Raw genomic sequence first — 25,883 nt, 5'->3', positions numbered from 1 at the left:
CTTTAACCCTATTTGGGAATTTTTCTAAGGCTAATTGCCTAAACCTAACCCTACTTGGGGAATGTTTTACAGTCATAGCCACTTAGTGGCATGACAATGGGCTATTATGTCTATCTGGACTAGCCTAATCATAGCTAAACCCTAACCATAACCCTATGGCAATTCGCCTAATTTTTAAGGCCTATTTTGGCTAAGTGTGGGGAAGCCCCGATGAAAACATGGGAAGGACCGTGCCTAACGTGAGTCTGGACTTTGGTCCAGGCCGCGGATACGGTCAGGTGTGGGGGGGCCCTGGTGAAACTATGGGAAGGACGAGTGTGGGGAAGCCCTGATGAAAACACGGGAAGGACCGTGCTAGCTTGCCTGTGCCTCCCGTCCGGAATTCAGGTGTCTTCTCCGCGCCAGCCTCCCTCCGGAATCCAGGTGTCCTCTCCACACCTGTCCACTTACCTTAACCTAACCCTTAACCTAACCCCCAGCCACTTGGCTACATTCCTACCCCAGCCCCTTAACCTAACCCTAACCCAACCCTTAGGCCAACCCCAGCCCCTATCCCTAAACCCCATCCCTAAACCTAACCCTCAGCCACTTGGCTACATTCCTACCCCAGCCCCTTAACCTAACCCTAACCCAACCCTTAGGCCAACCCCAGCCCCTATCCCTAAACCCAACCCCCACCCCCATTCCTAAACCTAACCCCCATCCCTTAACCTAACCCCCATCCCTCAACCTAACCTCCAGCCCCCCACCCCTTAATGAGTTGTTTGTTTATTTATTTATTTTTCTTCTTTTTTTTTCCCTTTTCTAATTTACTTATTTCTTTATTAAATATTTTTCATATTTATATTATTTTATAGACAGACAGTTGACCTTTTCATACCCTATTCCCCTCCTTGTTGGTGTGGTTGGATCCAATCGGCCAGTGCACTCACAGTCACCCACTCCACCAAAGATCATGTTCCCCTAACCTAACCCAAAATAAACACGCTAATCAAACTAGCTAACACCCTCTATGCTAAGCCCGCAACACAAAGTGGCAAACGCCCCCCCCCTCTGGGTACCACCCCCCCCACGGACAACCAGGCTTAAGCACCGATAAGTACTGGTGCACTGTGCCCCACTTAAGCTAACCTCGCAAGGGTTAAAGCCTTAAGCAGAGCCGAAAAAATCTCAAACCCATGGTATACCTGCGGGTTCGTATATGATTCCGGCCCTAGCAAACCTCCAGGCGCTAACTCAAGAGTCATATGTGATGAACATGTAACAGACTGTCATTCTCCCATACTGCCACTAAGGGGCCAAGAGTGAAAACCCGCTAAGTCAAGAGTCGTATGTGATGAACATGTCACGCTAGCTGTGGATTCACATACGATTCTGGCCCTAGCCAACCGCCTATCTCCGCGACGCAAGGTCACAGCGAGACGGGGGTGGCGCCATTGCGTCCGGAGCGTCAGAAAACATGGGGGCGCATGGGGGTGCCGCCAGTCTAACACCAACGCTGCACGACTTGTGGCCAAAAAACCAACTGCACCCCGGTGCACTTGTGGCTATTACCCCCTATCATAGTCAGGGACTGCTGCCCACTGAGGCATAGCTGCCTGATTTCCACACAAGGGTGACACTAGTCACGCTAGGGAGGCACTCACATGTGAATCCCGACGCCCCCTGCATGTGGAAGGCACGCTAGATGTGGACTCGCATACGATTCCGGCCCTAGCCAACCGCCTAGCTCCGCGACGCAAGGTCACAGCGAGACGGGGGTGGCGCCATTGCGTCCGGAGCGTCAGAATGGGGGTGCATAGGGGTGCTGCCAATCTAACACCAACGCTGCACGACTTGTGGCCAAAAAACCTACTTGCACCCTTAGAGTGAACGCGCTAACATAAGAGTCATATGTGATGAACATGTAACAGACTGTCATTCTCCCATACTGCCACTAAGGGGCCAAGAGTGAAAACACGCTAAGGAAAGAGTCATATGTGTAAACCTATTTTAACGGCGTCAATTTTTTTATCGCAAGATTAACGTTATTTTTGGTCTAACAAAGTTTGTAGTTTTTTCACATGCTGTTGCAACAACTAGTAACGTTAGAACAACTACAACACCACACTGGATCTAGCTAGACCGGAAACTAAACAATATGCCGTGACGAATGGAATGGAACGTTACTGCACATACTGTTTGGATATAATGGAAACCTATGCTGCATCTTGAAACAATCTTGAACAAAAGGCACAAAATAAGGTTGGTGTAAGAGTTATCTGTGTGTTAATGGGATTAATGTGACCATTATGTTCCTATTTTTTGCTCTTTCCAGTTTACTTCTGTGATAACAGGAGTGTCACGAATGTAACGTTAGGCACAGTCAAACTGCCCGTGGCTGACGATAACTAAGTTCGGCAAGCTTACACTGTAACTTTACATGTCATAACATCAACTAAACATAAGTCACACACTAGTAACCCATAAAGTTGGGGTTCAAACCCCGGCGTCCACCAATGTGGCCTGCCCTTTCATTTCATTGACATGTGTAAGTCACTTTGGGTGAAAGTGTCTGCTAAATGAATAAATGCAAATGTAAACTTTATAACTCATTTGTAAATGTGTTGCAAGGCATAAAACGTCCTCACTTTAGATGAGCTCACAAGATATCATTAACTAACCACTTGTAACTCCTGAGTTAATCATGAATTATAGTATTATCCCACTTATTCCACTGTTGCCACTTGCATTGTGTTCATTTCCTGTTACAATTTAAACTTTTTAATCTGTAAAACTGTCTTGTTTGCAGAACTACTGTACTTCTTTCCAACACAAATCAACTAATTTCTCAACTTGCAGGACAAACTAGTTACAAACTAGTTAAACAGCTACTAGTTCTAAATTATGCAATGTTTTTAGTGACAAAATTAAATAAAGAAATGAAGTATGAAATAAATAAATAAAATACGAAGTAGATAAATAAAATGTGAAATAAATAAATAAAATATTAAATAATTTATATATTGACATTGACATTCCACACGGTCTTGCAATGCACCATGAAATAAATAAATGTCAGTCACCCATCAAGTCGGGACCTCAGCTGATTGGCTGCTGAGTGATCCAGCGCCAACTGGCTACCCTTGAACCACCCTGCACTAAGGACACAGCTCAGACTTGTATCAGTAGTAGTTAACACAAGTGTTAGCTAGTTAGAAAATTAACTTCTATCTATGGCAAACGACTAATGACTAGTTGCTATTACTTCTGAATATGGTAGGGTGTTTTACCATTGCATTAAGGCCCCATTTTCTTGCAGTTCGGTGTATCCATAACATCACAAAGGCTTTGGGGGTTGATATTATCCTGACCAGAGAGGAGAGTGCCATTTAATGGACAGCCACTAACACCACCATTTCCAGCAGAAACATAAGTTTCCAAGGAAGTCTCCTGGCGAAATACTAATCAAGCCCACATTTGCTTAGCCTCAGTCATTTAGCAGAGACAGTGTACCAGTATGTATGGTTTCCAGCTACAGATTTGTGCCTGTCTATCAGCACTAATTCTATTCACAGGATTAGTGTGTTTTGGATAGTCATCTACTTGAGGGGGTGATGTATCAACATAAATTACACAACAACAGTATTTATAGCCTTTAGTGTCACTGTCACTTTGTTATATTGTAATTTAAGATTTAATTTCAGTAAAGATTAATATGCGAGTAAAAAAAAATAAAATATGTAGGCCGGGGCTGTGGCATTCTGAAAATGCATTGTGGGAAATGACATTAGTTAGCACAACTTCAATACATGTGTTGAACATACAGTATACTTAACCCTCTAGGCGCCACTGTCGTGTTTACTCGACAAGATGCGGTACTGAATAAAACGGCCGATTTAGTCAAATAGGGTGTCATATTTCGTTCGACATCCACTCCACTAGGTGGCAGACATGTCATACGTCATCCCCGAGTCCGAAAAAGGTCATGGTTTAAACAAATGTTTTGAGCTACAGCGCATTGAATCAGTGCGTGCAATACCGGAGCTAGTGTGCGTGTGAGCCACTTAGTCAGAGCGATATTGTCAACGTTAGCGAGTATTTGCATTAGATTATCGTCTAATGGCATCAAAAAAGTTTACCTGAAATGAAGTGTTGGGTCTTCTATTCGCGGACCCTGATTCTGAAGGGGAATATCTGCCTTCAGGAAATGACGGTGATTCGTTTAGTGAGGCTTCAGATGCGTCCCTGCCTTCAATGATGCAGCTGGACAAAGTGAGAGTTTACTCCATAGTTTAGCTTACACCAAGCACAAACGTTGAATCGTTTGCCCAATGTCACTGGTGGGAATAATGTTTCACGGGTTCGGAGTGTTCATCGGGAAGTTAGCAGGGTGTTAGTGGTGTGGTGAACAAGGCTGGAGGTAGCCTAATAGCGCTAGCTTCTGTCTTTTGCCTCTCCACAATCGCGGCGACAGTAACGTGGTGGAGCCTTTGTCTAATGCGACTGGGTATGTTAGACGAGGTCGAAGTGCTCATAGGAGAGTTAGGGGGAAACGTAATGGCAGTGTGGGGAGTCGCAATGAGAATGACAGTAGGCCTAGTCCGAGCTGCGCAAATTCTCTCCACTCGACGCGCGCGAGGCAGATCTGGCCATGCTGCTCGCATGGTGGAGGTGGTGACACGCTCTCTCCCTCTCCCTCTCCCCCACACACACACACATTAGGTCATGCATAGTCTATCACAAGATGATGGGAATGCCGGCCCTGTATGGATAGGGATAGGGAGTCATTATCTCTACAACAAAAGGCCTGCTACATAAAAAAAAAAAAATGTCAGCCATTTATTAGTAATGATTTACACTGTTGATTTGCTATCTATTTCCCTGATCATTTAGGACATACACTATGTGTTCCTTTTTGTGTGTTCATGTCCTTGTGATGTGTGTGTCTTTGTCAGCTAAGAAAAAAAAACATCAACAAAAACAACAAAAAGAAAAAAAATACTAACATTGTCTCTTGTCTTGTCTCGTCATCTCACTCCTGATCTGTGCCTTGCCGTGGCAAATGAGCTTTTGAACTAAACAGGTCTTGTCTACTTGTGTTTGTGTGTCATCTGAATAATCTATATGTGCCCCATACATGGAATCAGAGTGCCTACTGTATGTAGTGAGTTTGCAGATGACACAGTGATCTTGGGCCTGATTAGTAACAACAATGAACAGTTCTACTTGGATCAGGTTGATGAGGTGGCACAGTGGTGTCAATCTAACAGCTTGACACTGAATATCAATAAAACCAAGGAAATGGTAGTGGATTACAGAAGGCAGCAGCAGAACTACAGTTACACCCCACTAATGATCAGCGGGCAACCTGTAGAGAGAGTCACAAGTTTTAAATACCTTGGTGTCCACATTACTGAAGACTTAACATGGACTGTTAACACTCAATATGTTCTGAAGAAGTCCAGACAACGACTCTACTTCCTTCGTCAGCTAAGGAAATTCAAAGTTTCTACATCCATCATGAAGGCCTTTTACACTTCAGCGGTTGAGAGTGTTCTAACTGGTAGCATCATCACCTGGTATGGGAACTCCACAGTTAGAGATTGTAGTACTCTGCAGAGAGTAGTGCGCTCAGCTGAACGTACTATAAGAACTCAACTCCCTGCTCTACAAGATATCTATTCCAGAAGAGTACTCCTAAGAGCCCAAAAGATTCTGAAGGACTCTTCTCATCCTAACAATGGATTATTCCTACCGCTGAAATCAAGAAGACGCCTATGTAGTCACAAAGCCAGAACTGAGAGACTCAGGAGAAGTTTTTATCCCCAGGCCATCCGAACTCTGAACTCACACTATACTGACTTTGCACACATTCACTCCTCAGCACTCTCAAACATTTCCCAACTCTGAACTCACACTATACTGACTTTGCACTCATTCACTCCTCAGCACTCATGACCCCCCCCCCCACACACACCCACACCCACACACACCTACAAGACTTTTAGCACTTTTACACTTTTACATCCCTCTCCCTATGCTACAGACCTTTTATTTATTTTCTTATTTCATCACACGTCAAAACACACACACACACACACACACACACACACATATCTGACTTTCTCCAACTTTTGCACACTTTTTATTTATTATTTTTGATTTCTCCTCCATCTACCCATGTCCTTGATTGCCTAGCCTTTCTTCCCCCCCACCCCCCACCCCACCCCACCCCCATCCCCAACACACACACTTACATCATCACTGTCATCACTTCACATACATACAGCACTCCTCTACATACTTGCTGCACACTGCCCCCCCCACATACACAGCACATTGTCTTCAGGATCTTCTCCAACACACATCCTCTACATACTTACAGCACACTACACACACACTACACACACACACACACAGTCACTGCTCCACTCCCGCCCACACACACATCTTCACTGTCATCACTCACATACATTACATACAGTACTCTGCTTGCAATAGTAAGTCCCTGACCCCCCCCCCCCCAACACACACACTTACATCATCACTGTCATCACTTCACATACATACAGCACACTGCTTGCTACAGTAAGCCTCCTCTACATACTTGCTGCACACTGCCCCCCCCCCCCCCACATACACAGCACATTGTCTTCAGGATCTTCTCCAACACACATCCTCTACATACTTACAGCACACTGCCCCCACCTACCCACCTACACACTACACACACACACACACACACAGTCACTGCTCCACTCCCCTCCCGCCCACACACACATCTTCACTGTCATCACTCACATACATTACATACAGTACTCTGCTTGCAATAGTAAGTCCCTGCCCCCCCCCCCCCCTACATACACAGCACATTATTTCATCAGGAAGCTTCTCCAACACACATCCCCAACATACTTACAGCACACTGCCCCCCCCCCCCCTCAATACACAGCACATTGTCTCATGAGGAAGCTTCTCCAACACACATATTGCACACTGCCCTCTCCCCACATACACAGCACACTATCCCATCTCCCCTGTCATCCCCCCAACACACACACCAAGACCCCTGGCAGTTGGGTTAGCCCCTTGAGCCGTGGATCTGCCCAAGGTTTCTTCCTTGGTAAGGGAGTTTTTCCTTGCCCCTGTTGCTCTTGGGTGCTCCTTGTTGGTGCCCCCCACCCAATCCCAATCCTCCCCCACCTTTTTTATGCAGCCCTTGCCACTTAATCTACTAAACCCCTCTTCTACTGCACTTTTTACCCCCCCCATTAATGCACAAATAGGCTGACACCAGACATAATTTCACTGCATTTCTTACTTCCAGTAACTATATGCATGTGACAATAAACTTCCTTGTATCCTTGTAAAAATAAACTTCCTTGTATGTAGTAAATGGAAAATCTCTACAGCAAAAGGCCAGTCTACTGCTACATGCATTTGGTTTGTTTCGGCCATTTATTAGTAATGATTTACACAGTTTGTTCACTACTTACTATTTACCTGAGCATTCAGTATTGTGCAATATAGCATACAGAAGGTGAGGGACATTTTGGGGGGAAAGAAGTGGTGGATTTTATCATTCAAACATGCGACTTTTCATGAAAATTCTATAATCCAAGATGGCCGCCACCATATGACGTCATAATATGCAAATTAGATATAAACATTTAATCTCTACATAAACTTTGGGTCATCCTTAATATTTCTCTAATTTACAGAAAGTCTCTATCTCTTATCACTTTTAAGATATAGCCTTTTGAAATGAAGATGTCAAAATTGATCGTTTCGGAAAAAAACCTCTGGCGCCTAAAGGGTTAATGACCAAGTTAGTTGAAATAGGAATTCTCAGTAGTGTAAGTGCACTACACTAAGTGAGCATTTGTTAGATAGATAGATAGATAGAGATACAGTAGATAGATAGATAGATAGACAGATAGATAGAAACAGTAGATAGATAGATAGATAGATACTTTATTGATCAAGGTGAAATTGAAGTAAATTGAATTCAAATTGTGTTTGCACAACTTGAAATTACAGACTAATCTGGAATATGAATTTGAAGTGCAATTGGTTCCATGCTTTTTAAAAGTAAGGTTAACTTAACAGGCTAGTAAGGTTAACAAACTAATTGTACAGTGTAGCACAAACTTCAGCAATTCAAGTGTAGTTTACTTGATTGTTTACTTTTCTACCTCAAAATGAAGTAACAGTCATGTTACGCAAGTAATCTCAACAAAAGACAAAAACTGAATTTTACTTGCTAGAACATTTTAAGTAAGGAAAGCTATTCATTTTTACAGTGAATCTGTTATGTATTTATTTCATATTTCCATTTATTTTTATCTATCAACACAGTTGACAATGATGTGTGATAAAAGTTAGAATTACCCATACAGATTTCACCTGATTTATTGTCTTTCCTTGCCTTGGAATACTTTTTCTTAGCTTTTTCAATTTTACCTGTGTTATTCCATGTTATTGCAAATTAACTATTAAATTGACTCAACAATGTATGGCAAATATTTTTGCCATGACTAGTCTAGATTAAATTTAACATTTTGAGAATAAAACTGAAATATCATGTTGACTTTAATCTCAACATTTCGTCTTTATTTTCGACATTTAAAGCTAGTTTTGAGGCAGAGCACCCGTTCCACAGCTACAGTCTCTGTGCTGAAAGAGTGAGAATTTTACAGGTGAAAACATCTTTTAGTATAATTTTCTTACCTTTTACAGCCCAGAATTTTTTTGGAGTGAGAGGTGGCCTTGCCTCTCCCTTTTTAGTGGGGCACTCCTTCCCCGTAATTGATCTGTTTTTTTAAAGTTGCCGTGCCCCACACGGCCACTGCCAGCTCCTTCACAAAAATAGAGTCTTTGAGGGAGCTGCCAATCCTCCTCCACACCTCCGCTCTTATCCAGACCCCCTGCCCTAAATGTATCTGGAATACATCAAATTACAGTTAGGGTTTATGCTGCAGAGAAATCAGGCAGTATTTGAGTTTCAGAGATCATTTCCATTTACTTGTTAATTACAGTGCATGAAAATGCACTGTTCTGTTATCCGAAGTCGTCTTATTACAGTGCATGAAAATGCACTGTACTGCTCTTCCTAGGCTTCTTCTTATTAGAGTGCATGAACATGCACTCTACTGTTATCCGATTTATTACAGTGCATGAAAACGCACTCTACTGTTCTTCCTAGGCTTATTCTTATTCTTCCTTCTAACGCACTTAATGCAGCTTCAACCGTTTAACGTAGAAACTTCATTCAAACTGCGTTGCGTAGGTCTTACTTAGGACATGGGTGCTATGTATTTTTCAGCTTTCTAACTTTTATACTTTTTAAACTAGTTAGCATGGTTAGCATAGTTAGCATGTTAGCATTGCTAGCAAAACTGCTAAAAATGATTAGCTAAGTTAGCTAAGTCACATGTTAGCATAGTTAACATGTTAACATTGCTGGCATGCTAGTTAGCATAGCTACTAAAATGATTCGCTAGGTTAGCTAAGTAACATGGTTGGCATAGTTAGCATATTAACATTGCTAGCATGCTAGTTAGCATAGCTACTAAAAATGATTACTTAGGTTAGCTAAGTCACGTGTTAGCATAGTTAGCATGTTAGTTAGCATAACTACTAAAAATGAAAACATTAGCTAAGTTAACTAAGTTAAGTAACTTGGTTAACATAATTATCTTTGTTAAAATAGTTAGCATAACTACTAGCAAACATTAGAGCCATTCCAACTGTTCGTTATCGTCAACTATCTACCTAAATAATTTAACCATTTAAACTATCCACCTATTTAAACTGTTCAGTCATTCTAATATTAAACCTCATCTACCTAGCAACCAATATAGTTTGTTTTTACTCTGTATGATATTTTACATCATGTTAACATATGCTGAGCATATCATAAACAGCAAAGAAAAGTGATTGATAATGACTGACTGACTACTAATGTGTTACATGCTTCAAATGTAAAGCACTTTGAGCTGCATTCTGTGTATGAAAGGTGCTATACAAATAAAGCTTTATTATTATTATTATTATTATTATCATATGTTTTGCATTTTCATGCACTGTATTTCCTTCAGGAAATGCTTTTCTAGTTATTTTTCTTCTTCTAACACAGCTAATGCAGCTTCAACCGTTTAACGTAGAAACTTCATTCAAACTATGTTACGTAGGTCTTACTTAGGATAAGAGTGCTATGTATTTTTCATCTTTGTAACTTTTATACTTTTTAAACTATTAATTAAAAACTAATCAAAATGTCCCCATAGACTTAGCATGGGCTGATGACATCACAATAGAGCCGTTAAGCAATTAGAATCCTATGCCAGGTGGTCAGGCCACCTGGATCAACTGCCAGTCTCAGGCTTTAAGCATACAAACTGGCTCTATTAAGACTACACATCTTGTTCAACTGCTTCCTCTGCCAAAAACTGTTTCAAAATAAAAGTCCTCACTACAATATTTCACTGTTAAACAATTTAACCCTTTATACTACTGAACTTTTTAACTGTTCAGCCATTGTAACTGTTACTTGTCATCAACTATGACTCCTACCCACTGTAGCTAGTTAGCGTGGTTAACATAGTTAGCATATTAGCATTGCTAACATAGTTAGCATGTTTAGTAAAACTGCTAAAAAAGATTAGCTAAGTTAGCTAAGTAACATGGTTAGCATAGTTAGCATGTTAACATTGTTAGCATGCTAATTAGCATAGCTACTAAAAATGATTACCTAGGTTAGCTAAGTCACATGGTTAGCATAGTTAGCATTTTAACATTGTTAGCATGCTAATTAGCATAGTTAGCATAACTACTAAAAATGATTAGCTAAGTTAGCTAAGTCACATGGTTAGCATAGTTAGCATGCTAATTAGCATAGTTATCATTTTTGACAAAACTATTAGAAAACATTAGCTAAGTAACATGGTTAGCATAGTTAACATTGTTAGCATAACTGCTAAAAATGAATAGCTAAGTTAGCTAAGTCACATAGTTAGCATGTTAGCATTCTTAGTATTTTAGCATAACTGCTATAAATTATTAGCTAAGTCACATAGTTAGCATTGTTAGCATAGTTAATAGCATTAGCATTATTAGCATTTAAAAAAAAAACTGCTAGAAAACATTAGCTAAATTAACTAAGTTAAGTAACTTGGTTAGCATTATTATCTTTGTTAACATAGTTAGCATAACTGCTAGCAAACATTAGAGCCATTCCAACTGTCAGTTATCGTCAACTATCTACCTAAATAATTTAACCATTTAAACTATCCACCTATTTAACTGTTCAGTCATTCCAACTATATTAAACCTCATCTACCTAGCAACCAATATAGTTTGTTTTTACTCTGTATGATATTTTACATCATATTTTTGCATTTTCATGCACTGTATTTCCTTCAGGAAATGCTTTTCTAGTTATTATTATTATTCTAACCAAAATGTCTGCGTCTAATTCAGCTTCAACCGTTTAATGTAGAAACTTCATTCAAACTTTGTAACGTAGTTCTTGAAAATGACACATGTGCAATGCACTTTTTGTTTCTGTAAAATCAAGCTTTTCCCCCCATAGACTTTGCATTGGCACTATGACATCACAATGGGCTAATTAAATTGATTTGCACCTGTATCAACTGCCAGCTGCTAAACTAGGCCAACTGTCTCTGCCTCTCCATTCTACAAGGATATAAGGCACATTCCATCAAACTGTCTATCCATACATCTTCTTCAAACCATTCACTCATCCACCCATTAAACTATCTATCAACATCCATTAAACAATCTGCCTATCAACATCCATTCAACTTTCTGGCTATCAACATCCATTACATTATCTACATTCAACTTTTAAACTATATACTCTCAGGCTTTAACCATAAGCCTGAGAGTATATAGTTTAAAAGATAAAAAGATAGATAATTTAACTATTTAAACTACTCAACTATTTAACTGTTCAGCCATTTCAACTGCCAGTTGTCATTAACTTTGACTCCCACCAACTGTTTCCTCTGCCCACAACTGTTTCCAAATAAAAGTTTGTTTTGCATTTTATGTCAATATACGTTTTGCATTTTCATGTACTGGTAATTTCCTCAAAATTACATTGTCTAGTTAAAGTTCTGAGATCTAAAAAGTATTACAGAAAAAAATATTGATATATCATGCAACCCGAATTCCGTAAAAAGGACGCTTTGTAAATTGTTCATGGTTCCAGCTGTTGTGAAATGTTCCTCCTTTAGTTGTCCTTATCATAACATAACTTTTCCAGCCTTTTGTTGCCCCCATCCTGATTTTTTTTGAGACGTGTTGCTGGCATCAAATTCAAAATGTGCTTATATGGACCTTATGCATGAAAGGCTATTCATGCAGCTCATTCATTTAGGTGTCTTGTAACAGCATATTCTGTGATATTCTGCTCTTTATAGGTTGGCTCCAACACTGAATATCTTGTATCTCCTTCTACATTGTAACATGCTAATTCACTAGCTGCAACAGTCAATAGTCAAATTGATCTCCTTCAACAGTTAATATGTTGTTTTTGTCTCAATTACATATAGGGTTGACATGATTTGTAAACAGGGTTCCCACTAAAGTCAAATGTAAAATCCCATGACTTTTCCCTGACAAAAATACCTGAATTTCCATGACTTACTATATAATGAATATAATATATTGACCAGTGTTTCCCATACGTTGAGTAATCTGTGGCGGGGCACCAAGAAATTAAAACCGGCCGCCACATATTAATGTTTATGTTGTACTATTTAGTATAAGTATATATACTCTTTTGATCCCGTGAGGGAAATTTGGTCTCTGCATTTATCCCAATCTGTGAATTAGTGAAAAACACTCAGCACACAGTAATCAGTCGCAGTGAATCGCAGTGAGCTGCCTGCTACAACAGCGGTGCTCGGGGAGCAGTGAGGGTTTAGGTGCCTTGCTCAAAGGCACTTCAGCTGCTCCTACTGGTTGGGGTTCGAACCAGCAACCCTCCGGTTACAAGTCTGGAGCGCTAACCAGTAGGCCACGGCTGCCCCATTAATTTAAGGACAAGATAAAATACTTTCATTGAGCTGCGCTTTTTACGCACGCAGCCTTTCCTTGCCCCGCCCCGCTCTCTCTCGTAACGAACCAGCTGCGGCGCTGCCCCTCTTTTCCATGTGCATTTAACAAAACATTAAAGATTGCTGAAGGATTGTTGTTGTCACATAGAAGCAGGCGGGCTAAATTGCTATTAAATCCGCTTAGCATCGTGACCATGCTGCGCAAAAATGATAAAATTGAAAATGATAAAATTCCCTGACTTTCCAATATTCCATGATATTCCAGAAATTCCATGACCCGTGGGAACCCTGTGTAAATCATAGCATTCTTTTTTATTCACATTTTACAAAGCATCCCAACCTTTTGGGAATTTGGATTGTACATATGAAGGGGGGAAGCAGTTTATAATGCCCTTTGCCTTTTTTTCCAAATGAGGCTTTGTAGGAATTAATTGAATATTCTGTACAATCTTTTCATGGGCCAAGAGACAACATTTTCTTCCGTCCTATACATTGTTTTGTCTAGGAATTACTCTTCAAATATTGATGCTCCTTCCTCAGTAATGTAGCTTTCAACATGCAAAATTATCAAGGGCTGAGAGAAAGAAGTAGGATGTGCACTGAAAACATTTTACAAGACTTGGTTTTGGGAACCACTGATACAGACAAGGTTTGGACAAGACCTACCTTTCCATCCTCCTCAAAGAACTGAGCCAACTCATCACCTGGGGCTGAAACAGCATTTGGTGCAACATCCAGTGCAACATTTTCTGTAGCAGTTGATTCTACAGACAAATAGGTCAAGTCAGATAGTCAGCAGTGTCATCAGCCTATCAGCACTATCATAACCCATGTTATTACACGGCTCTTCACAATTCAAGTAGAACGCTCCATTGACTTGAATGGGATTTCCTGAAGTTCTAGCGGTCATTATTTTCGACTAGAGGACCTCTGAAAAAAATAATGACCGCTGTCAATGGCAACGGAGTTTGTGCTTCGGTAACGCTTTAGAATAACATGTGCTTATTAGGTATTAACACTGCATAATAAGCAGTTAACAATTCATTACTAACAGTTAGTTAACTGTTGTTATCCTTTGATAACATTAACCAACTGTTAACAAGCAGCCTTTTCCGTTACTTACAAGCACATTTGTTAACAGTTGTAAGTGTTAACAAGCAGCTTGTTAATGCTTGTTAATGGTGTATAAGACAAAGAGGTGGATAACTAATACGCTTATAAGACCTTTCTTACCTACTTGTAGTAAATTTTGCAGCCCCCCAAATCTAAAGTGAGGACTATGTAGCCTAGTGGTGTTTAATTTCCATAACCTTTGTTCAGTGAACGCATAAAACAGTTTGTCAGTTTGTCAGTAGTCTAAAGATATTATGCCAGCTCTGTATATAGTTTGGTTACCTAGCAACCGAGGCTTAAAGACGACAAGTGGGTGCGTTCAAAGTCACAAACATAGGCAAACGTTCACAATCAATTTGAAACATGTTTCAGTTTGCTTTGAACAGAGGCGAACATTCGTGGTCTGTTGCTGCATTAATTAAAAACCACTTTTCCATCAGAAACATATTTGTAAAAAGCATAGCTGGTATGATATAGAACATTATCGGAATATAGAATCAATATGAACATTTTCTTCCAAAAACACAGATTGGAATGTAACTCAGTCAGTAACAGGTCACTCTATGGCACAGTAGACCGGGGTTCGATTCCTGCTCACTGCAGCAATTTTGAAGGTGCCTTTTCTCACAGCTAAATCAAGATATATACTGTAGAGATAGAAGGTCAGGCTTGTGGAGCTATAGGCTACATGGCTTTAGATTGGGGGGCTGCAAAATGTATTACAAATAGGTAAGAAAGGTCTTATAAGCGTATTAGTTATCCACCTCTTTGTCTAAATACACCATTAACAAGCTGCTTGTTAACACTTACAACTGTTAACAAATATGCGTGTAAGTAACTTAAAAGGCTGCTTGTTAACACTTACAAGCTGCATGTTAACAGTTAGTTAATGTTATTAAATGATAAAAACAGTTAACTAACTGTTAGTAATGAATTGTTAACTGCTTATAATGCACTGTTAATACCTAATAAGCACATGTTATTCTAAAGCGTTACCAACTTCGAATTCAGGTCTTTCATATCACTCCGCAACTACTGGAACTTCATTCAGTGAAAAGTGAAAAGCAGACGGTTGATCAATTGTGTTCTAAAGAATGTTTGATTCAAGTTCAGCGTGTGTTGTAGCGAACTATTTGTTTCTCAGCAAAAGCCACGATGAACGGTAACAAATAGGCTATAGCCTAGGCTATGTAGGCTAAATAGTCATATAGTGGGGAATTTATTGTTTCGTTTTGGCAAGTAGCCGTGTAATATGGTTTATGATAGTGCTGATAGGCTGATCAAGTCAATGGAGCGTTCTACTTGCATTGTGAAGAGCCGTGTAATAATAAGTGGGATAATGCATAGAACGCCGGTCATTATTGGGAAAATAAGACCCTTCAGGGCGGAACAAGACCTTTCCACTGCGCGTCGGGGTTTGGTTCGCCCTGATGGGACTTACATTATTTTCCCAATAGATAGATAGATAGATACTTTATTGATCCCCAAGGGGAAATTCAGGATAATGACAATAATGACCGGCGTTCTATACATTATCCTACAGATTGCCAGTGATTTGTTTGCTAAACTCACCAGGTGACATGCATTGTTTAATTGCTGCAACACTTTCCCTAAGATCATAAGTCACAGCCCTCAAGTCCCGCAGCTCTACTACTTCTTTTTCCAAATCATCATATCTAGAACAAAGTTGAAGAAGACCTATTAGACAATAAACATTTGACCCTTTGCCTGATGATCAAGCTTTTTCGAGTGACATTCTAACATGACAATCAGGCCAAGCCAATAAGGAAAATAAATTAAGATCTTACTTTCTTTTTAATGTGTTCAGTTCTTCAGTTGTGACTCTGTGTTTGTTTTTTTCAGTTTTGTATTTTTTAAAAAGGTCATTGTACACCTGTTCAGGCACCACTCCAGGATATCCTGTATCATCATCTACATCTTCATCTTCAAATTCATCTTCGTCATCTTCAATTAACTCCTCGTGCTTTTGCTGTGCTATTTTTTCCCTTTTTTTTTCTTTCAATATCTCAAGTAACCCTTTCTTCTTGTTTTCTATCACTTTCTGAAAATAAATGGCAAATCATCAGAAGTAGCACACATTGAAACGCTAGCCTATGACTAGTGTCCAAAAGGCTATGCCTAAGGGAAATTATTTAGGCTAGGTTAGAAATTATTTTTGCTAAGATTTTTGAACTTTGAGGGCCCTGTCTTGGTGATCTGAAATGGTTGGTCAAAGGCGCAAAGCTTAAAGATATTTAGGGGAGTGTTCAGTCCACATTCAGAGTGATTTTGTACTTCTTCTATTTCTTAAAGATGCTCTAAGCGATGCTGGGTAACGTCACTTCTGTTGACGTTCAAACAAAACAGAGCCAACTCGCTACTCCCTCGCCATCTCTCCCATGCAATTGAAACTCTCCTAAACCCGCAACTCGTCGATGATTTGCTGGGACAGTTTATAATGATTTTATGGTCCAAGGAGTATTCCAAGTACGTGGTTTAGTGACAATATTGTAGCCATAAAATAGTGAAGCCATACAGCTCTTCTATTAGGAGGTTTACCCCTTACTCTGAGTTAATTTACCCAGGTTTGTCACTAAACCAGGTATTTGGAATACCCCCCAGGCTGAACCAGGTTGTTTTTGTTGCCGTTTTTGGAGCCTGGGCTGTCCACAGAGATTGTGTATTTTTAGTTTAATCAGGGCTCAGGCAGCTAGCTGATGGTGAGGTGATGTTTGCTGTATGTGACAATGGGCCCTATTTCCACGACACAAAACCTGGAGCAAAGCAAATTATTATACCGATGCAAAGTTTATTCCTATCTGACGTCATCAACGTGTTCGGAAAAAAAAAACTGTTTGTAATAAGCGTCCTAATCTGGTGAGCAAAGTGCACTATTTAGCTAGCCTGGGTTTTCCCATGCTGCCTTACGCACACAATTTTATTCACGCTGCTAGGCAGCCTGGATTCTATGGACTTCGTTTTCACCTCAACGAAGGAACCAATCACAGAACGGAGGGAGGGCAGCAAGACGATGACGACACACCGAAGCCGTTATGAGCTACATACAGACGCATTTGATAGACATTCGTAGCGCCCAATAAACGGCTCTGGGCATTCGTAAACCACGTTTCAAATACGAGAAAATTAAGTTCTCAGACCCCATCTCAATGAGATGAGGTCTGACGTTAGCCAGGCAACTATTTAGCTAGCAATTACTCTCATTAGTGAAGGGTTAAATACCCTTCCTAAATGCCTTATTTAAACTATTATGTGTGAGAGTTCAAAGTTGTCAATAAGACAATGTTTACATTTAAATTCATAGCGAACTGCCTTGTTTAGTACGGGGTCATCCCTATGTTCCCCAGGTCCTATGTTCCCCGCTCGGGGTTAGGGTTAGGATTATGGTTATGGTTTTAAAAAAGGGTCCTATGTTCCCCGGTCCCATACAAAGCGGGGAACATAGGACCCGGGGAACATAGGTACGCTCCCTTTAGTACAGATTTGGAATCTTCTATAAATGTGCGCACAGGATTGTGGGTGTTCCAAGCACGTAGATGATCTGCATACATCCTCAGAAATTCTCAGAACGAGGACTCAGTACTGTATTTTAAAGCACCTTTGACATTGGAACAGTGCTTGGCGAGATTCAATGACGTAATATACTTGAAAAAGCAGCCTTGAAGGATCTGTCCTTAACTTTGAGAAACAGCCTATATGTGGGCTGTACTTAAAATGGTCAGCTAAGGTCCTAACTACCGCAGTTAGGGATTATGGGTAAATTCTACTTTCTTGTTGGGTAAATGGGTAAATTCTACTTTCTGGCTTTTTGAGATGTGTATGACAGAAGAACTGATGAGAAAAATGAATGTCTAAGAGATTTTCAGGTTATTATGAGGATTACCATTAAAGGAACCGTATGTAATATTGTGGCCAAAACTGGTACGGCAATCACTTTCAAAATGCTGTAGAGCGGTGTATCCCCTCCCCATCCCCCCTGACTGGCAGAGCTGGAAACCCGGATGCCGAAACACTACTGACTGTGATTAGTAGATCGGTGGAGGGTGGCGCATCAGGCCAAAACACAACATGACAACATGAACATCAGTTGGGGGCTGCAACTTCACTTTTTAAATGACAATCTCCTGGCCGGACTACTGTTGTCATTGATATAAGTATTTGAAATGTGCATGATTTATTAATGTCTGTGACATATCATGGCCATTTTATGATTAATTGAAATACATTTCTTACATAGGCCTACGGTTCCTTTAAAGAGAAGACCATTATTGACATATATAGGACATTTTAGACACAAGATATTCTCTTCTGAGTTTAATGTGAAATTGACTTATTTCTCAATTAACACTGACCTGCCCACTTGGAGGTGTCACAAAGTTTGGCACTTAATGCTTGCTTGTATTAGCCTATGTGTCTGTGTACTTTCTCCTGGGATGGAGTTGATCTTCACTTTATAAGGTGAAGGTTCTTGGACTGTATAAATTTGCTGTATAAATATAATATACATTTAATATATACTTTAAATGAAAGTCTAGGCTACTTAGGAATATTATTACAAGTAGCCTACTTACATTTTTTAAATAGGTTAGGCTATCACAAAAATAGCCTAGCCTACACTGAATTTATTAGGGTTTACCATGTAGAGGTTAAAAAAGAGAAAAGTAGGAATATAATATAACATATTAGACAGGACAACTTAAAATGTAGGCTATTAAATTAATAACAAAAAAAGTAGTAAACTGGAAGTAAACTTTTAAATTGTAGCCACAAAAGTTTTGAGTATAGGCTACACTAAACTTGTTAGGGTTTACAGTGACAAAATATTAGCTTTCAGTGTTTTACAATGTCTTTGTAGCCTAAATGACGTTTAATTAAAAAGTTTCATTCGTCCCAGTTCCCCCCTAGACCTAGTTGATAACATTTAACAAATATTTAGCCTGAGCCCTACGTCCACTTTGTATGTTCAAATGGACTTTATGAACAAAGTCAAAGCTACGCGAATGTCGGGTTAGACTGAGGAGCCTACGTTTTTTTTTTTTTTACCATCTGGAACAGTTGTAGGCCTACATTGGTCACTTTTGAACCAGTAGCCTTGGCCTACTTTGGTTACAAGCCAATGTGTCATTTTCACTCTGGTGTCACTCGCTGCCTGTCTGAAATCAAACTTCACCTCGGTCTGTCTGAAGAGAAGCACCTCGCTTGTCAACGACAGTAGGCTAACTTGGATGGCAACGTAACAGGTAGGCCTAAGAATATGTTTTATCTACATTTATCTAGAATGATTAACGTGAACAATTACCTTGAATGGTGCATTTGTTGTGTGTGTTTCGTCTTCTTCCTCCGTTAGTTTGGGCACCCTCAACCTCTTCGTAGGCCGTTTAAACATGTTGTCTTGCGATCGGCGGTAGTTTTCTGGTGGTTTCCAGAGATGGGCTGCCTACTGTATGTAAAGGTTGTCTCGCATGCAAGCACTTACCTCGCGCGTCCACAAATTCTAACCATTTAGGCTGTTAGAATGGCGCGAAGTTGTAATCAACACCTAGGCCTGTATTGAAATCCTTTTGCCTTTTCCTATTTGAAAAAAAGATGTCTCGGAAGCGCTATAAATATTACCTAGAGCCGGATGATGAATCCAACGTACCCTTAAGAGTCAGGAGTCGGCGAGATGTAATGTTTAGTTTGCAGACTTGAGCCTGTTTAAGTTTATAACATGTTTAGCAGTGCATGCTTCAAAGCAGCTTAAAACCAGTGCAACATTTCTTGTGGCAAAATAAGAGTTTATGAGGCACAAAAATCATATATTTTCTTGATTTAACATGATTTAATTTTCTGTATTTAGATTTAGAATGTTTGCATTGTATTGACTGTACACTGTCTCTGTTCTCTATAAGGTTCCTCCTGGCAGGGACTCTCCTCCTGCACTCACCACTGACGGACATCCCATTGGCTCTCCAGTCCACTCAGTAAGTGTACATCCAGCCTGTGTTACCTCTCAGGTGGGTGGTGTGCAAGCAGCTGTATGTGCCCACTCTCTCCATTCTCTTTTTCAGGTTCCTCGAGGCAGGGACTCTCCTCGTGTACTCGCTGATGCCGGATCTCTCGGTTCTACTTTCAGCTTTGACGGCTCTTCTCTCAGCTCTCTTTTCAACTCTCCTCTCGGCTCTCCAGCAGCCCCTCCCCATGATGAAACTGAACAGCTGACAAACGGGGAAATGGAAGCCGACGATGGATCTCCTCTTGGCTCTACACTCAGCTCTCCAGTCCACTATGTAAGTGCACATCCAGCCTGTGTTACCGCTCAGGTGGGTGGTGAGTTGGGTGTAACGTGTTACTGTAATCACATTACATTTGTCTGTAACTAGTAGTGTAATGCTTTACTTTTCTAAATTCAATAATCACACTACAGTTACTAACAGTGTGTGGGCAAAGATGACTTTATTCTCCTATTTGAGATACCGTAGCCTACTAGGAAATAGGAATCCTCCTCAAGCCGTTGAAATGTTGCCGTGGTGTGCTTTACCCTATCATGAGCAGGGTGCGTGGAATCAGGCCGCCTCTTAGCACTGCCTCTGAGACGGTCTTCTTGGCTTTAAATGATACTTTTTTGCTTTCCTATTTACAATCAGGTCGTTTATAAGAGCTAAAAATAAAACTCTAAATATTCACCTGTATAAAAAAAAAATCTGCCGTTCAAAATGTCACGGTAGTGAGTGCGTTCTTAATTAAGTTAAACTGCATTGCCGGTATTAGTGTGTGTGTGTGTGTGTGCATCTTCTGGGAGGGCGACAAGAACATTCGCAAAAAATCAAACCCATTGGAGTATGTGTAAGCTTAATACTGAGCGGGAGAGTGGGAAACAGTGCACAACTAACTAATGACTGGTCTGAAGTCATTCACACCACAAATTGCCTGCAAAAAGATTTCAGGGTGTTATACAAACTAGGATTGCCACTGTTTTCAATGTGAACAAGAGCATCTAGTATTAATGACAGAAGATGCACAAGTTGCGAGCGCACTTCACTCAAAGCAGTTAAATTTTTTGCAAGTTGTGTGCGTGTCACCAATCAACATTGTGAGGGAGGGTGCGCAAGCAGGGCAGCAGCGCCTCCATAAAGCAATTCGAATTTGCACAATTTTTAAAAGCAGCACTGAGGTACCGTATTTGTACTTGAAGGCAGCTTTCAGTAAGACAAAGCAATCAGCTATCTGAAAGAAATGCCTGGTAGGCCTACAGCGCAACCTGGATTGGAGTAGTGTAATAGACTAGATTATGCTACCTAATGTTTCATACAACGTCATTAATTAAATAATAAATAGAAGGGGGCAATATCAATAACGGCATACATAGAAAGAATTCAACGCAGTAATGTAAAAAGTAATGTAACACGTTAGAGAGTAAAGAAGTAATGTAAGGGGTTACATTTTTTCCAGTAGCGAGTAATGTGTAATATATTCCTTTTTTGAGTTACACTGGTGGTGTGCAAGCAGCTGTATGTGCCCACTCTCTCCATTCTCTTTTTCAGGTTCCTCCTGGCAGGGACTCTCCTCCTGCACTCACCACTGACGGACATCCCATTGGCTCTCCAGTCCACTCAGTAAGTGTACATCCAGCCTGTGTTACCTCTCAGGTGGGTGGTGTGCAAGCAGCTGTATGTGCCCACTCTCTCCATTCTCTTTTTCAGGTTCCTCGAGGCAGGGACACTCCTCGTGTACTCGCTGATGCCGGATCTCTCGGCTCTACTTTCAGCTTTGACGGCTCTTCTCTCAGCTCTCTTTTCAACTCTCCTCTCGGCTCTCCAGCAGCCCCTCCCCATGATGAAACTGAACAGCTGACAAACAGGGAAATGGAAGCCTTGTTGACTGCCCGTAGTAATGTCTCGAAAGCTGAAGCTCTCCTCATGCTAATGAGTTACATTGCAAAACATAACATCACAGGTGTCCAGCTCACTGATCAACCAATTATTTGGTCATGAGGTCCTGCCTAGGTCTAAGTATCTCTTCAACAAAGTTTTCAATGAACAATCCAAAGACATCTCTTTCCAGATATATTGTCAACAATGTAAACATCTCATTGGCACAAGTCATGAAATCACTAACAGAAAACATTGTGTAACTTGTGGGACTGCCTTTGAAACAGATGAAACTGAACGGTGGTAGCTTCTTCCTCAGCTTACCTTTAGACTCGCAGATCCAGGCCTTTCTTGAAAACAGTGATGTGTCCAGTCATTTGAATTATCGTTTCATTAGAACAAAGAGTAATCATTTGTGATGGTGTGAAATACAAGGCACTTGCAGGGCCGGGTGAAATCCTCTCTAACCCAAATAACTTGTCCTATACATTTAATTCAGATGGATCACCTTTGTTTAAGTCTGCCAAATTTTCTATGTGGCCAATTCATATTATGATCAATGAACTTCCGCCTGCAATGAGGTCAAAACACTTGATTTTAGCAGGCCTGTGGTGTGGACCCTGTGAGCCGTTGATGGAAATTTTTCTCAAGCCTTTCGTAGAACAAGCAAAGAAACTGGCAAATGTTGGTGTAACTTGGAGAAATCAAGGTGAGCTTGTCAAAAGCAAATTAGTTGGCCTTTGTTGTAGTGTCGATTCCAAAGCAAGGCCACAGATGCTGAATACGACCCAGTTCAATGGCTACTATGGCTGCAGCTTTTGTTTGCACCCGGGAGAAATAGTGGGGAGAGTCATCAAGTACCCGGTCTCTGCTGATTCTTATGAAGACCGCACAAATGAGATGATGCTACAGGACATGGAGTTGGCTGTCAGAACTGGCAGAACTGTCAGAGGTGTTAAAGGTCCAACACCACTGATAAATTTGCCTTACTTTGATGTTGTTTGGGGCTTTGTACCTGACTATATGCATGCCACATTACTGGGAGTTTCAAGGCAAATTACAAAACTTTTAGTTGACAGTACGTCCTGCCGAGAACCGTACTATGTCGGTAGTCCTGCCAAGTTGAGGGTGATTGATGCCAGAATTGTGTCAATCAAACCACCGCATTTGATCACTAGACTTCCTAGGAAATTGTCTGACCGAATTCACTGGAAAGCGACAGAATGGCGGAATTGGCTCTTGTTTTATTGTGTTCCATGTTTGAGTGGGTTTTTGCCAAAACAGTACTTGGGAAACTTGTGTCTGTTAGTGTCTGCTCTCTTTCTTCTTTTGCAAGATCAGATTTCTTCAGATGACATCGGCAAAGCCGAAACTTTACTCCTGGAATTTACATACAGGTTTCAAATGTTGTATGGTGAGTCAGAAATGACATTCAATGTTCATTTGCTCAGTCATCTCGGAAAGTCTGTGAGATTGTGGGGTCCGTTGTGGGCTCATTCAGCCTTTCCTTTTGAGAGTGCAAATGGCTCTCTGCTGAAATTAGTCTCAGGAACAAAGGCAGTTGCCCAGCAGATAGCCAATAAGTACCTGGCATACAGCTCAATTCCAAGCTTTGCTTTGAAGTACTCAAAAGATCAAGTGTCTGTGCAAAAATGAACAATTTTCCAACCGTTAAGAAAGCTGTCAGATGTGATGACTGTGTACTTCTTGATAATGGCATGGTCCACATACCTAGTCCAGAAGAGCAGCTTTTGTTAGCTGGCTACGGGTTGTGTCCTCTGAATGAAGTTGTTGTTCATAAAAGGATGCTAAGACATGGCTTGATATTCACAAGTAAGGAATATACACTGTCTCGAAGACGGAAGGAATGTTATGTCGAACTAACCAGTGGTAGGTGTGGAGAAATTGAAAAGATTATATATCTACCCAATGATGATGTGGTGCTGATTTTTAAGCCATTTTATGTGGTCCATGCTTTCCCATTGTTGCATCCATATGGCTTTGTTCCACATATCAAACTGGTTGATCATTTTGAGCCTTCCACACTTGTGCCAGTGGAACACCTCAAAGGTAAACGCATGTGCTTTTCAGTGAGTGACAACCAATACATGTGTTCCTTTCCAAACACTCATGAAAGAGACTGAAAGCGAATTCTGTGACCCAAAGTTGAGGTTACCATGTTACCAGTTGTCTCATGCCCCTCTTAGTTGGCCATGCAAATTGTGGGCTGACCTGGACTGCCTAGTATCTGCCTTTGCGTCTGGCGGGGCCTGGCTTGTGCTTCATGGTTGGATCTTGCGCCTGGCAGACCAGCCTGGGCAGCCCTTCTGCCTTTCAGGCTTGGTCTTTGCGTCTTGCGGGGCTTTGTCCTGATTGGCATGTATATAGTGTACATTTGTAAATAGTTTGTTGGTTGTATCAGATTAGATTAGATAAGATTCAACTTTATTGTTCTTGTTCAGAGTACAAGTGTCGCGGCCCTTTAACAGGACTATAGGCCAATGAACTCCCCCCAGACTCACAAACCTTTAACAGGACTACAGGCCAATGAACTCCCCCCAGACTCACAAACCTTTAACAGGACTACAGGCCAATGAACTCCCCCCAGACTCACAAACCTTTAACAGGACTACAGGCCAATGAACTCCCCCCAGACTCACAAACCTTTAACAGGACTACAGGCCAATGAACTCCCCCCAGACTCACAAACCTTTAACAGGACTACAGGCCAATGAACTCCCCCCAGACTCACAAACCTTTAACAGGACTACAGGCCAATGAACTCCCCCCAGACTCACAAACCTTTAACAGGACTACAGGCCAATGAACTCCCCCCAGACTCACAAACCTTTAACAGGACTACAGGCCAATGAACTCCCCCCAGACTCACAAACCACAGAAACTTGAAAAGGCAACACTTTTATTATTAACAGGCACTAAATTCATAACCAAACAGAGTTCTCTGCCACTGATCTTAAAGGTCTCATCTCATCGTTTTTTCATTAATTTTGCAGTGGTCTGTAGTATTGATGAATGCCCTGTGAGCCGGTTTTGGTGAAAAAAATGCTGTGCTGCGTCTGTTTCATGCTGTTCTAGTTTGGTGGGGAAGGTGGGCGGGGAGGAACGACTGGATTTCGCCTCTAGTCATGAATATTACTGACATGCTAATGAATTCACCTCTGATTGGCTAACAGTACTGTGACGCTTCCTCCAATGCGTCCTCATCCGATTCTGCCTGTGCTATGCTCCATATTCAACTTTACAGTGCTAAAACCTGGCTAAAACTCGAGTCAAAACTGTTGCAGAAAATGTCTTCGGAGATACAACTTCATGTGTTTGATCCTAGTATTCGAGTAGGAAGAAGAACCGCTTCCTGATCGTTTGTCGGTGAACGTTGGTTTAATAGAATGGTAACAATTGCCTGTCAGCTTAAAATTTCTCCTAAAAGAGGTAAACGTTTGTGACAATCGTCATCTTGCTTTCAAGTAATAAACAGTTGGAAACGTTTTAAAATAAAGACCTATTTCTTTACACAGTCAAAAGTCTTTGCAATCTTCCTAGTAGATATTTTATTTCACAACACAGGTAAGCACCCTAAATGCAGTTCAGCCACTGACCTAGCCTGCTAATGCTATCGGAATAGCTAGATAGTTATGGTTTGAATTCCATGATACTATCATTGAAAGACCACTTGGTCATAGCCCAATATATAGATAGATCTAAATGCAAACACGCCTACCTAGCTATATTTTGCTGGAATTGTACCAGAATGCCCACAGAAGCAGAGAATGTGTGCTGCAAGACTTCTCCGGTAATGAGAACTATGGCTTTGATA

At 40.8% G+C, this 25,883-nt stretch overlaps 1 protein-coding gene across 1 annotated transcript; it reads left to right on the top strand.

Annotated features, from left to right (window-relative positions):
- Positions 1–218: 218 nt before the first annotated feature.
- Positions 219–24,482, top strand: LOC121697755. Its single transcript, XM_042079418.1, has 5 exons — positions 219–278; positions 20,090–20,161; positions 20,249–20,467; positions 21,722–21,793; positions 21,881–24,482. The coding sequence occupies exons 1-5, from the start codon at positions 219–221 to the stop codon at positions 22,169–22,171; spliced, it is 714 nt and encodes a 237-aa protein (XP_041935352.1). The 3' UTR covers positions 22,172–24,482.
- Positions 24,483–25,883: the final 1,401 nt, after the last annotated feature.

The sequence above is a fragment of the Alosa sapidissima genome, chromosome 2 (genome assembly GCF_018492685.1).
Source record: "Alosa sapidissima isolate fAloSap1 chromosome 2, fAloSap1.pri, whole genome shotgun sequence".
Classification (NCBI taxonomy): domain Eukaryota; kingdom Metazoa; phylum Chordata; class Actinopteri; order Clupeiformes; family Clupeidae; genus Alosa; species Alosa sapidissima.
The sequence above is the reverse complement of the archived record's forward strand: the minus strand, read 5'-3'. Positions and strand labels throughout refer to the sequence as shown.

Bases quoted from the DNA above. Each gene is read 5' to 3' on its own strand.
- LOC121697755 (XM_042079418.1), top strand. From the start codon at position 219: ATGGGAAGGACCGTGCCTAACGTGAGTCTGGACTTTGGTCCAGGCCGC. The intron at 279-20,089 runs GTGTGGGGGGGC...GTTCTCTATAAG, and splicing joins CAGGCCGCGGATACGGTCAG to GTTCCTCCTGGCAGGGACTC. The intron at 20,162-20,248 runs GTAAGTGTACAT...TCTCTTTTTCAG, and splicing joins TTGGCTCTCCAGTCCACTCA to GTTCCTCGAGGCAGGGACTC.